The sequence below is a fragment of the Cyprinodon variegatus genome, unplaced genomic scaffold (assembly GCF_000732505.1).
Source record: "Cyprinodon variegatus isolate N-32 unplaced genomic scaffold, C_variegatus-1.0 Scaffold150, whole genome shotgun sequence".
Classification (NCBI taxonomy): domain Eukaryota; kingdom Metazoa; phylum Chordata; class Actinopteri; order Cyprinodontiformes; family Cyprinodontidae; genus Cyprinodon; species Cyprinodon variegatus.
In genome coordinates, this window is record NW_015150603.1 from 360,313 (window position 1) to 371,658 (window position 11,346).

Here is an 11,346-nt window from a genome sequence, read left to right on the forward strand (position 1 = left end):
GTGAGTAGAAAATGAAGGCTAATCATGTTTTGGGTGTACTATTCCTTTAAGATGATCCTGTAGCATCTCTATTAGATTTAACACAGAGGATCTTCTGTGTTTAAGATTTTTTTTATTTATTTTTTTATCCTGGTCCATAACCTAAGTGTCCTTGTTTTTGAGGTAACAAGCTGATTGTCTACCATCTTTTTCTGAAAGAGAGAGTAATTTATGCTTCATCAAGGTCCTAAAGCAGAAAGGCAACCCAAGACCATCACATTGTTCAACTGAGGGTAGATGATTTTTGTTAGGTTAGGTTGTTGGTTAACTCTTCCTTTGTGGATATTGGTCAAAAACATCACATTTGTTGTCTTTAGGAACTTCAGACCCAGAGGACTTTAAAAGTATGTTACTTGGACTATGGACACACAAGAATTAACATTTTATATTTTATGATAAAAACAGGGTTCTCAAGTCCAGAAGAAGAGTGGAGACTTATTCAAGTCATGTTGCTTGAAGTCCAATCAGTGATGGTTTAGGGAGCTATGTCCTTTGCTGGTGTCGGCCTTTTTTATCAAGTCCAAAGTCTGTGCACTTCTACCAGGAAACATTTAAGCACCTAATGCTTCCTCCAACAGTAAATCTTCACGAAGGAGTAGATTTATCTTTCCACAGCATAAAGTACCAACACCTGCTCTAAAGACTTAATGGACGGCTTGCAAATATGCCTGGTCTAAACTTCATAGATGATCTGTGGAGAATTGTGGAAAGGAAAATAAAAGCGACAAACCAAAAACGACAACATTAGAGCTAAAGGCCACTGATTAAAGCAATATGGGCTTGTTTAGCACTTCAATGCTAATCATGTCCAGGCTATGATGCATTTACGAAGTCATTTATGCACAACCAGCCTTGATGAAATACTTTGTACAATACGTAGACACGTATTTCTGTAGGCTGACATTTAAAAAGGGTCTAATATTTTGAGATACTGGATTTTTGAAAACCAAACAAAGTGTTCTAATAGTTTAAGTCAGTTTACAATGGTATATGTTTTGAGATCCGTCTTTACTACAATCCACAGAAATTTGTTTTATCCAGCAAACATGTTTTTTCTACCCCAAAATAGAGTATCTTACCATCTTCCTCTAAATAACCAGGATTTTTAAAACCAATTTCCTGTAATCCACTTTTTTTTTATCTCTACATATTATGAAACCATTCTGTCCTGATTCCTTAGACCCCTGCTTTGATTGCACAATGAGATGAAGTTATGTAAGGCTTTCATATGTCAACATCAGCTTTAGCAACAGCAGCTTTGACAGATACATTTGTACCTAGAAGAGTATTACAGTATTCAGTCTCACAAAACGGAACAATTGCTTTTGACTTAGAAATAGACTTTCTGTTGGTGGATCGAGTCGTTGAGTCAGTAGGGCTCAGTAAAACTGATAAGCTGCCAAGGCAGATCTCTGCTTGCTTCACTTTCTGTTGCTCCCCAGAGAGTTTCTCCCATTTTCCTGACATGAAGGATCTTTGATGTCTGCTTCTGACCATAGGTAGTAAAGACTAGAAGATGTGATCTATAGTAAAGCCATGAATTAAACCAGTTTAAAAGCTGTTTCAGTTGGAGGGGTAACATCTATCTAAAGATGCAAAGACAAAGGAAAAGATCTAGTTTAGTGCCAGGAGGCAGAGAATAGTTGGGTCTGTTCCTGTGAAACGATGCTCAGGCGATGTGACGAGCACATTTAGACATCGGTGCCTGTGTGCTGATGTGCCTTTTGTGTCCGTCAGTCTCTCCGTCGTCTGGCTCATCACCGCAGGACAGATCAAACCTGGAAAATGGGTCAGCTGCAAATATGCTGAGCAGCGGCGGGAGGGGATATGAAGGAAAACTGAGGCGCGGGTAGGGGGACATCCTTTTGAATTTGAGAGGCAGTGGGGAAATGTAGGGCATGCATATTTAAGAAAGCACTGCTGGAGAGAGTGAAGCGTAGTAGCTGACAGTGAAATCACTCGAGCAGATCTCTTATCTCACAGTCTGGAGAGTGCAACCTTCAAAGCTGCACTCTGGCTATTTTTGATGCGCTTTCTTGTTTAAGTATAGGTGTATATCATACATCATGTTTCATTTTCTCTAGCCTGTTTGCCAGCATATGGGTGTGGCAACCTAAATTGGATGACCTTGTTAGCATAACTGTTGATGAATCATAAGGATGATTGTTTGGTATCCCAGACAGGACTTTGGGTCTTTTCTCCTAGAGAAGTGACTCCTAGCTCTGGAAAAGCATGATGCCCATTTGGTGAGGAACTGATCCAGCTGTGTTAAAATGGCAGAATTAGGCCATTAACTTTGAAGCTTTTAAGTTGGCACACGTCCTGGTCTCTGTATGAAACTATTCCGTTTTCTCACTTGGTTTAATGTGCCATTTGATCAGGGCTTTTTAACTCAACACTCTCTACTAACTCACTGCTTCAGTGCAATTATTACCATTTAATTCCTAAGTTAAGTGGTTATCGCGTTCATACACGCACCCTGAGACGTGATTTTTCCCTTCTGTAAATGTACAATATGTGTTCAGCTGAATGACTGGCACAATTTCCATATAATCTTTATGGAATCCTCTGGCTGTGTGTGGGGAAAAAACCTAGTGGGGTAAATCTGTGAAATTAATCTATGAGGGGTTTTTTTTGTCTCTTTTTCTTCCTTTTCCATTGTAATCTTAACCTGGGATAGTTTTTTCCCATCTTTAGTAACTGCCAACTTTTTAAATCAATTATGGGTCTTGTTTTATCTTAACGCGATAAATGCAGGAGTCTTCATTGTGTTACCAAGAGACAGCTAATGATTAGTGGGCAAAAGTTCCAAATGGGAATGCACATTAAACATGAAGTAGGAATTTTAAAACATAGATTTATAAATTTCTTCTGCATTTCCTTTTTTTCAGTCACAAATTATAAACAAACGAAACAAACCTGAGTGCATAAAATGATTAAGAGTAGGAATTTGGAGATACAATACAATTCACCACACAATTTATCCTGGTACAGTACCAAAGACGACATATTGCAATATTTTTTTTTTTTTTTTAGCAGTGGCTGGTATCATGCGGCTGAATAATGGGCTCTTAGCGGTGCGCTGCCAACTAGTTGCTGGAGGTTTAAACTTTGTATAAAAGTAAGACAATGGCATGGATTTTTGCCTATGAATATTTTTTACGTTTCAGATCCATTTAGCCATGTTTTCTGGATATACTAATATTATCTGGTAAAGTATTGTTATATTTTACAGAATGAACTGGTTGTGCCGAACTCTGTGCCATTTGTAGCTTTTGCAACAACTGGGACTGAGTGTCTGAAATATCTGTAAATTTCTCATCACTCTTTGTTGCAGCTTTAATTCAGCCTGTTCAAGGCATCCAACATGAAAATAACTTTCTCATCAGTTAACTGATTATTTTGCTGAATTGTTTAGGATCATGATAATGATCTCAGGGCCTTCTTTTTGTTTTTGGTCAGCATTATTATTAGGATGTTTATTATTTTTGACGTCAGTTTGCCCAGTCTCTTTTTCTCTATTCAGCCATGTATAACTCTCCTACCACTTCTAACATAAAATTCCCATAAACCTAGACAGGTTTGTAGTTAAATGGGACTAAATTAAGAAAGGATACATATTACAATATGTGGTGAACAGAGAAACGTCTATTTGCTGCAGCTGATGCTGTGATATGTTAACATTAAATGAAAGGTTAATACTCTGCTAATTCTGACCCTGGCCCATTTCAGACTCTTGGCCCGTTCTGTATTGAATCAGCAGTGATGTATATCAACATGCATGTAGATGTGACTTTAATGAGGCTTCTGCTTTTAGTGGTTAGGGGAATCTGTTACTGTTGTGGAAACAGAGTGTGTGTTAACAAGTTATCCACACACTCCATGCCCGCCCAACAATGTCATCTGAAGTGTTGCCAGAGCTCAGTCCAATGAGCCGGCTCAATGTGTGTCCTGTCCAAACCTGAGCAGCTGTTAGGAGACTTAGCTTCTCGCCTAGCTCTTAGCAGAAGTGGAGCACGCCAGTCGTTGAGCTGTTCCCCGATGTCCCTGTGATTCATCCTTGTTCTGTTCCCTTTCCCAGAATGCAGCTCCCCTTGCATCATGTTCTGAGGCCCTCGCCATTATCAGTATCAGTGGATTGCTCATCGTTCAACCAACCTGACATCTTTCTGTCAGCATGTTTCTATTGCCCAGTTGTAATCGCCTGTTGTTCAAGGGCACATTGGCAACACTAAGATGCTTCTCACTATTGCAGAACATGAATAAAACTTAAAAACTACAGCATTAAAACAAGGGAACTGTTTGCTTTTTAGTTCAGAAACCCAGTAAAGTTGATGCAAAAGGATTTAACAGCTGTGGAGCTTTTGTTTTTTCATTTCTAGTAAAATTAGCCCTTTATCCTTAAAAGAAGATTTTCCCTTGATTCTTTGACTTGTTTAACAAGAAACAAGAAAAAATACGTTAAGATCATCTGAGATTTGAGTCTTCATTGCAATATTTCACATGTTTTTTATTCCAGAAAAGAGGTATATGTTCACCTTTTAAAAACTATTTGTTTTACTCTATTAGACACTAACTATTGGTATCATCAAAGCAATACTGCATAACATTTGAACCAAATACTAGCTTGATTTAAGATAAATGCAATGATGTTTTTCACTATACAGTAGTTGTGGATTAATGCTCCATGAGCTGCTCTTCTCAAAACCTCGCTGAGCCCATAACTCCCCTTAAATACTAGAGAGATGGCCCTGGAATATATTATTTTTTTGTTCTCTGATGTTCAATCTTTTTTAGAATAGAAAATCCCTTTATTGTCTGACAATGTGGAAATTGTGGGACAATAAACAGATTTTCTATTCTATTTAATCTAGAAGGATTAATGCAGTCTCATTGATTCCAAAACACAGAGGGAGATGTCTAATTTTGTAGCTGCACAGTTTTGCCATTGGCATTTTAAGGGTAAGACCTGTAACCTGGAAGTTACAGGTCTAGCACCCCTAAAAGTTAAAAGTTGCACACTGTTGCTTCAAAGGGACCTAATCTTGTACTATAACAATGGAGTCCTATGTCAGTACTTACTCTGGTTTAATTAATGTTAATTTGAGATGTAAATTTTACTAATTTTGTTAGTAAATGTAAGTCTTTTATACTCATATTGGCCAGAATATTAACAAACCTGAAGATGAACTTACACAGGATATGCATTTTCCAACTCAAATTCTCATAATAACACAAAAATATTCACTTCTGTTTGCATTTAAAATTACATTTTTCCTTAATGTTCTGATAGGAGGCTCTGGGAAGGATTCAACAGAACTTAGTTGCTGTAGATCAGTTTATTTAATTAATATTGGTTGGTTTTAAACCAGGCCAGGCTATTGCTTTACCACAAGACATTGCGGGACGGCTGGGATCTTGATTAGTCAATTTCAGATTTCTGTTACTTCTGGCAGATGGTTCCACGTCATTTGTCATCCTACCCAGTGCTGGGATTCTATTTAGGCTCAAGCAAGACTATAAAAACACTATCATGACTGAAGCTTCTTGCATTTTAGTAATTTTAGTAATTTTATCATGTTCAAATGTTTTTTTCTTTTCTTTTTTTTGTACAGACATATTAAGTTATGATGGCTTTTTCAAGTTAATCAGAGCCTTTATGATTTACTTATCAATGAATTGGTTTCTTTAGTATAAATATGGCAATACACCAATGCCATTTTTGGTTGCTACTCTTCAAGACAAGGCTTTGACTGGCGCCAAATTTATCTCAGCACTGCACACTAATAGGGCATTAAAAAGATCCAAGCTTGTGGTATGAAAACTTTTGTCAATGCACATTAGAAAATAATAAACATTAGATGACATATTAATTGATTTGATATAATTTATGGGGTTTTTAACAGTGTTCACCAGGCTGGCATGTTTTGCTCTGTGTACCTGAATCCTAAATGCTTCACACCCAACTCAGCAGTCATTTGGTCAGGTCTTCACGGCTGCTTCTTGGATTTTCTGCTCTGACTCTTATTTTATTTTTAGGTAATCGTGTTTTCAGCCACTCTTCTGTTTAGAGAGAAGACATGAATATATGGCAACACAGAATTCAAGCCCCAAAATGCACATGTTCCTAAAACACAGTTTGATAATCCAATCAAGTTTGTTGGGCTTTGTCTAATTGTTGTAACATGTTTCATTACAGTTTCAGTTGTTTCTGATCCAGGCAGGAACATTTTCATTACTTTCCTCTCGGCTGCTTTTTCTAATTTTATTATTTTTTTTGTAGTGGTGATGCTTTAGTGTAGCTGTTGTCACCATAAAATGCCTTCTGTGAAAGTTACCAGCTGGTTTCTGTTTGTCAGATGGCACATCTTTGGACATGCACCTGATATATAATCAATCAGGAAGCTCAATGATGCCTGTTTTTAGATTGTATTATGTTATATATTAGATAAAATGTAGCTTTATTAGCTCTGTTGCATAAATAAGGATAATTTTATTCCGGTAATTTCTGTTGGATGCAAAGCTCCATCACAGAACCTGCTGCATGTTAATATTACGGCGATGTTTTTGCATCAATTGTTGAATTATCTGTAAAAAATATATTTTTAGATGTATTTTACTTTTTACTGAGAGGATTACTGCAGGTTGGACCGCAAAGAAAAACAGAAATAGACATTTGTAAGATTCTTATTGCTGCATCTTTACTGTGCAACTTTGAAGCTTTTGGTCTTAAGTCATTTTGAATGTTTAGAATTTGTCCTAACACTCAGCTGACCCTTCTCTGAACCCTTGACTGAGGAAACGCAGAACGCAGGTGTTGCTTATTTTTTGAAGCACCAGGATAAATATCTCCTCAGCTTTAAAATTACCGGTTAAATTGATTACAAAGTATCACATCTTAAGTTTTAAAACCACAAATTGTGCAGATGAGAAATTATCTAGTAAGCCCTTTTATGTGCCCAAACAATAAGCTCCGTTTGAAACCGGATTTTCTTTGTGTTTAAGTGGACTTGGTGCATTGTCTGTGTTTGCTAAGTGTGGTTTGGGTTCATGCCAGCTGGAGGGAGAGCCACTGCAGTGTCCCTTCTTGTTTGCTGTTAAGTGTGAATTGAAGAGAGAAGTGCGAAGATGAACCCTGCCGACGTCAACAAACTTCACATAGATCTGTTGGTTATCATTTGTTTACAAAAAAGAAAAAAGTTTAACATGTATTGTTAAACAGTTAGTAAAATAATCAGGGCAGGGGGAGAACAGGCAGTAAGAGGTCGAGGCCAAAGATATGGACTCTTGGAAAAGGAGAGGGTAAAAATGTATCTCTGTGATCCCACTAAGCCTGAATCCGGTTGGGTTTTGTGTGTTTTTCTAATCGTCTGCAAACTAGATTTCTGCCGTTTTGTTTAGTAGATAAATAAATCAAATTATTTATTACTCTGAAGACAAAATATGCCGTTCATATTTGGACGGGTGTCTCCATTTGTTCCATTTGTTAGTTGTGCGTGTGTGGTTCTTCCTTACTCTGATAAACTTGGCAGGCGGACTCTGTGTACTTAGACATGCTCCCACACACGGCGAGAGCAGGAGTTCCCAAAAAAAATGAAAACTACCACTAGTACCACGTCACAGGACTTTAATAAAAAATCTCCTTTCATTCCTTATTTTATGGTTAAACTTCAGTGTTTGTTTATTTTTTAAAGGTCTATTTGGGGGTAATGTTATGCAATCAGTGCAAAATATCATCTGCATGTGGTTCTAACTTGACACGTCATCTCTTTCCAATGTCTGTCTCTCTGGCTGCAGACTACCTGGCAAAGCACGGCCGTCTCAGCGAGCTGGAGGCCAGGAGAAAATTCTGGCAGATCCTCTCTGCGGTCGAGTACTGTCACAATCGAAACGTCGTCCACAGAGACCTGAAGGCTGAGAACCTGCTGCTGGACGGCCACATGAACATCAAGATTGCAGGTACTTCAAAGTGCAGTGCGAAGAAGAATCGTTAAGAGATTTGTTTTTCATCTCTGATACTCAAAAATGTCTTAGCTACCTGCCAAAGTCATTTGCACTGAGTCGAGAGGCAGTCAGAGGTTTCCTGTGAGATGGGTGGAAGATGCTATGCAAGAAATCAGAAACATGTGCTGCTAAACTGATGATCAGCTTTATTGGATTTCATGAAATGTGCATCATTTAAAGCCACACTTGATCTCAAATGATTAAAATGATAATTTTAAGTTTAATTATTGCAATATCAAAACTGAATCATGTATAGGCTCATTATAACAAGATTATTTCTATTGCTTTTAAAAGGCTTTTAACTGTAAGGAATGCAAACCTTTTCTCAGAGAATTAGCAGTTAACACAAGTGGAACAAGTTGTTAGCTTTCTGAATAATGCGCTCATGTGACACTCATTCCTTTTTCCCTCCAATAAACTCTCCATTACAATGTCCTGGATCTAGCACTCTGAATAGCCAAGCTAAGCTGGCTTAGCCATGAACTGTAAAGTCATATTTTACATCCTGATTAGAACGGCTCAATAAATTGCAAATTTAGCATTATCACACCCTCATTATACGCGTAATGTGTATCTTAAACTGAAATGCAATCATTATAGGCGAGTTATTACTGTGCATCCATGCTTTGAACTAATAACTAATAATTGGTAATATGTTGACACTGTTATCTAATGTAGCATAGAAAATATTTTGGACGTTAAAGAGGTAAGCTGCTAAATCCATAAAAAAAATATAATTGACCTTGTTTTATTCATGAAAAGGCCAGTGTCATCCAGTGGGCAGTAGGTCACTTAAACCTTGTTTGGATAGAAAGCTGGTCACAATAACATTATCTGAGACCATTGATCCAAAGCAGCACTATATTAACGCCTTGAAAACCTTTTATCTCAAACCAGAAGCATTCATTATCGCCACAAATAAATCATCCTGTGTATAATGAATCATTTAACTCTGATGTTTAATGACTTTTCATTGATGATGGAGGGGATTGGACATATATAAGCTTTTGCTTCTTCCATCCCCTTTTCAAGCCATGCATGTATTGTTTGTCATTATATGTATTGTAAAATGTGTGCAGGTTTGAAATAAACTTTTTGAACTGAAAATACTCAACTATGGATTGATTAGCAGTGGCATGACTTCAGCTAAGAAAATCTGACTAGCGTATTGGTGCCAATGCAGAAATCTGAGGTGTTGCTTTTATAAATGTGTGTGTTGAAATAAGTGTCAGAGAGTCATAGAGTAACTCTATGTATCTCAGAAATAGAGCTTTTGTTTCTAAATGATTTATGTCCTTAATTTTTGCTGAGTTGTCTTTTTCTCTGTGGAAAAAACAACTTGGACTAATGACAGAATGAGCTAGAAATCTGTTAAGCTACTGGTCCATCTATGAGTTAGCCTGTCTTCTTTTTTTTGTATTCTTTTTGTTTAAAACTACTTTGATTTACCAATGCAAATTTTATTTATGCAATTTTTCTATTATTTTTTTTTAACATTTAATTTTTTTCGTAAAGCTGTTATTTAGCACATCAGTGATTTTCCAAATATGCCTGACTCACAGCTGATCGTTCCTGTTCAGCAGATTAAATCTGAAGCAGGAAAACAATGAAGTGGATATTACCTGACTCATGATTAGGCGAAATGTGTTTAGAACAACAAAAGATGGTACATCCAGTGCTTTAATCACCCTCAGACCTGCTGTTACAGGTCTGGTTGTTCGTTCATACAGCTCACATGTCAGATTTGTGCAGCACGATCCTGAGATGGCTGCACATTTTTCTCCTCAGAGTTGCATACCGAAACATACAGAAGCTTAACGATGATTTGTTTTGAGTGGTTAGGCTTTGAATATATAAGATGGATGAATGGGCAAACAGATGGAAGACTGGATAAATGGATAGATGAGGGTGGACACAGATTCAGAGAATGGATAGACCAGTTTCTTTAGGTTATCCAGACCTTAAGAATAGTTCACCTCCAAATGGCGCTTAAATCCTGACATTATATTACGTTCTGGTTTGTAATATTTTATTCTATTACATTTATGAATATTATATTTGTTTATCATCAGTTCTGAGCTCAGACAAGCCGTTAGAGCTTCTGGGTTTTGTTCCTCAGCCCTGCCAAGCCTTTCTAAAGGCCACTTCTGGTCAGTTTGTATGAAGCTTTGCTGGTGGTCAGTCAGAGGAAAGGTCACAGGCATGGCAGCTTTAGAGGAGAGCACACTAGAAACAGCAGGGAGTGCCCTTAATGTTTTCACTTCAGACATCCCCTTCTGGGTCCAGTTGACAGATTGAAGGTGGTGGAAAAAGTAAAGAATTTATAAACTAGAAAAGCACAAACTTCCATTAAGCAGCAAATTTTGCCCCATAATGTGACTAACAGCTATAGTTAAAGGTTACAGATGATCTGGATCATTACCAGATTTAAATGAGTTGTTTCTTGGAATGAAACACACCTTTGGTAACAATTTCCTTAAAAGCTTTTCATAGGTTTATGAATAAATGCACAGTTTGTGCCTGCAGCCTCTGGTGTTTGTTCTGCTCTGACCTTCATTCACTCTGCTTTCATGTTTGATCAGCAGATCGAGACTTTGTGCGAGGCATGGCTCACCTTTCCTGTGTTTTTGTCATAAGGATAATACTTTTGGACTTTTTGAGTCTGATGCTGAAGCTGTAAATAGTCAGTGTTGCCACACTCTGGATTAGGGGGGAACTGCTTCTTTCGCCAAATAATGTTAAAGAGTCCTTTAAAAAATTCCTGCATCTGGATTATGATGTGGATAGTCACCAAAATTTTATGGGTCATTCCTTGGACTGAGGTGCACCTTTGGTAACAAGGTCATTAAATCCGTTTATAACTTTTCATCTATGCTGTACACGGACAGACACAAAGTCGACTAAATACATAACCTCCCTGGCAGAGGTAATAAATAGTAGGAAAAGAAGAAAAGGGTCTGTCTGAATTTCTTATATAGATATCATTAGTCTGGCATTTTTTTTATCCATTTAACTTGGTAACCTTTAGGATTAATTGATTTCCTCTAGCTTCTCGTATTTGAGTTTCACAGGATAAAGATTAAACGATATAAACAGTCTGTGACAAACCCTCTGCATTAAATCCCATGCATTTGGCTGAATTTAGGTCATCCACACATTGATGTAGCTGACTGCACCTTAAACCATTAAAGTGTTTTCATTTTCAGTGAGGAGATGTGGAAACTACAAACATTCACCAGCATGCATCAATTTTAGTGCTGCAGTAGATAAAAAAAACAAACAAGTATTTATACTTTTTGTAAA

At 37.3% G+C, this 11,346-nt stretch overlaps 1 protein-coding gene across 1 annotated transcript in view; it reads left to right on the forward strand.

The window, feature by feature from the left end:
• The window catches only part of sik2 (salt inducible kinase 2), a 52,820-nt gene that overhangs the window by 17,972 nt on the left and 23,502 nt on the right, over window positions 1–11,346 (forward strand). The window contains exon 4 of the mRNA XM_015377269.1: window positions 7,837–7,998. Within this exon, the coding sequence (XP_015232755.1) occupies window positions 7,837–7,998 (162 nt within the window). The remainder of the gene's footprint in view (window positions 1–7,836; window positions 7,999–11,346) is intronic.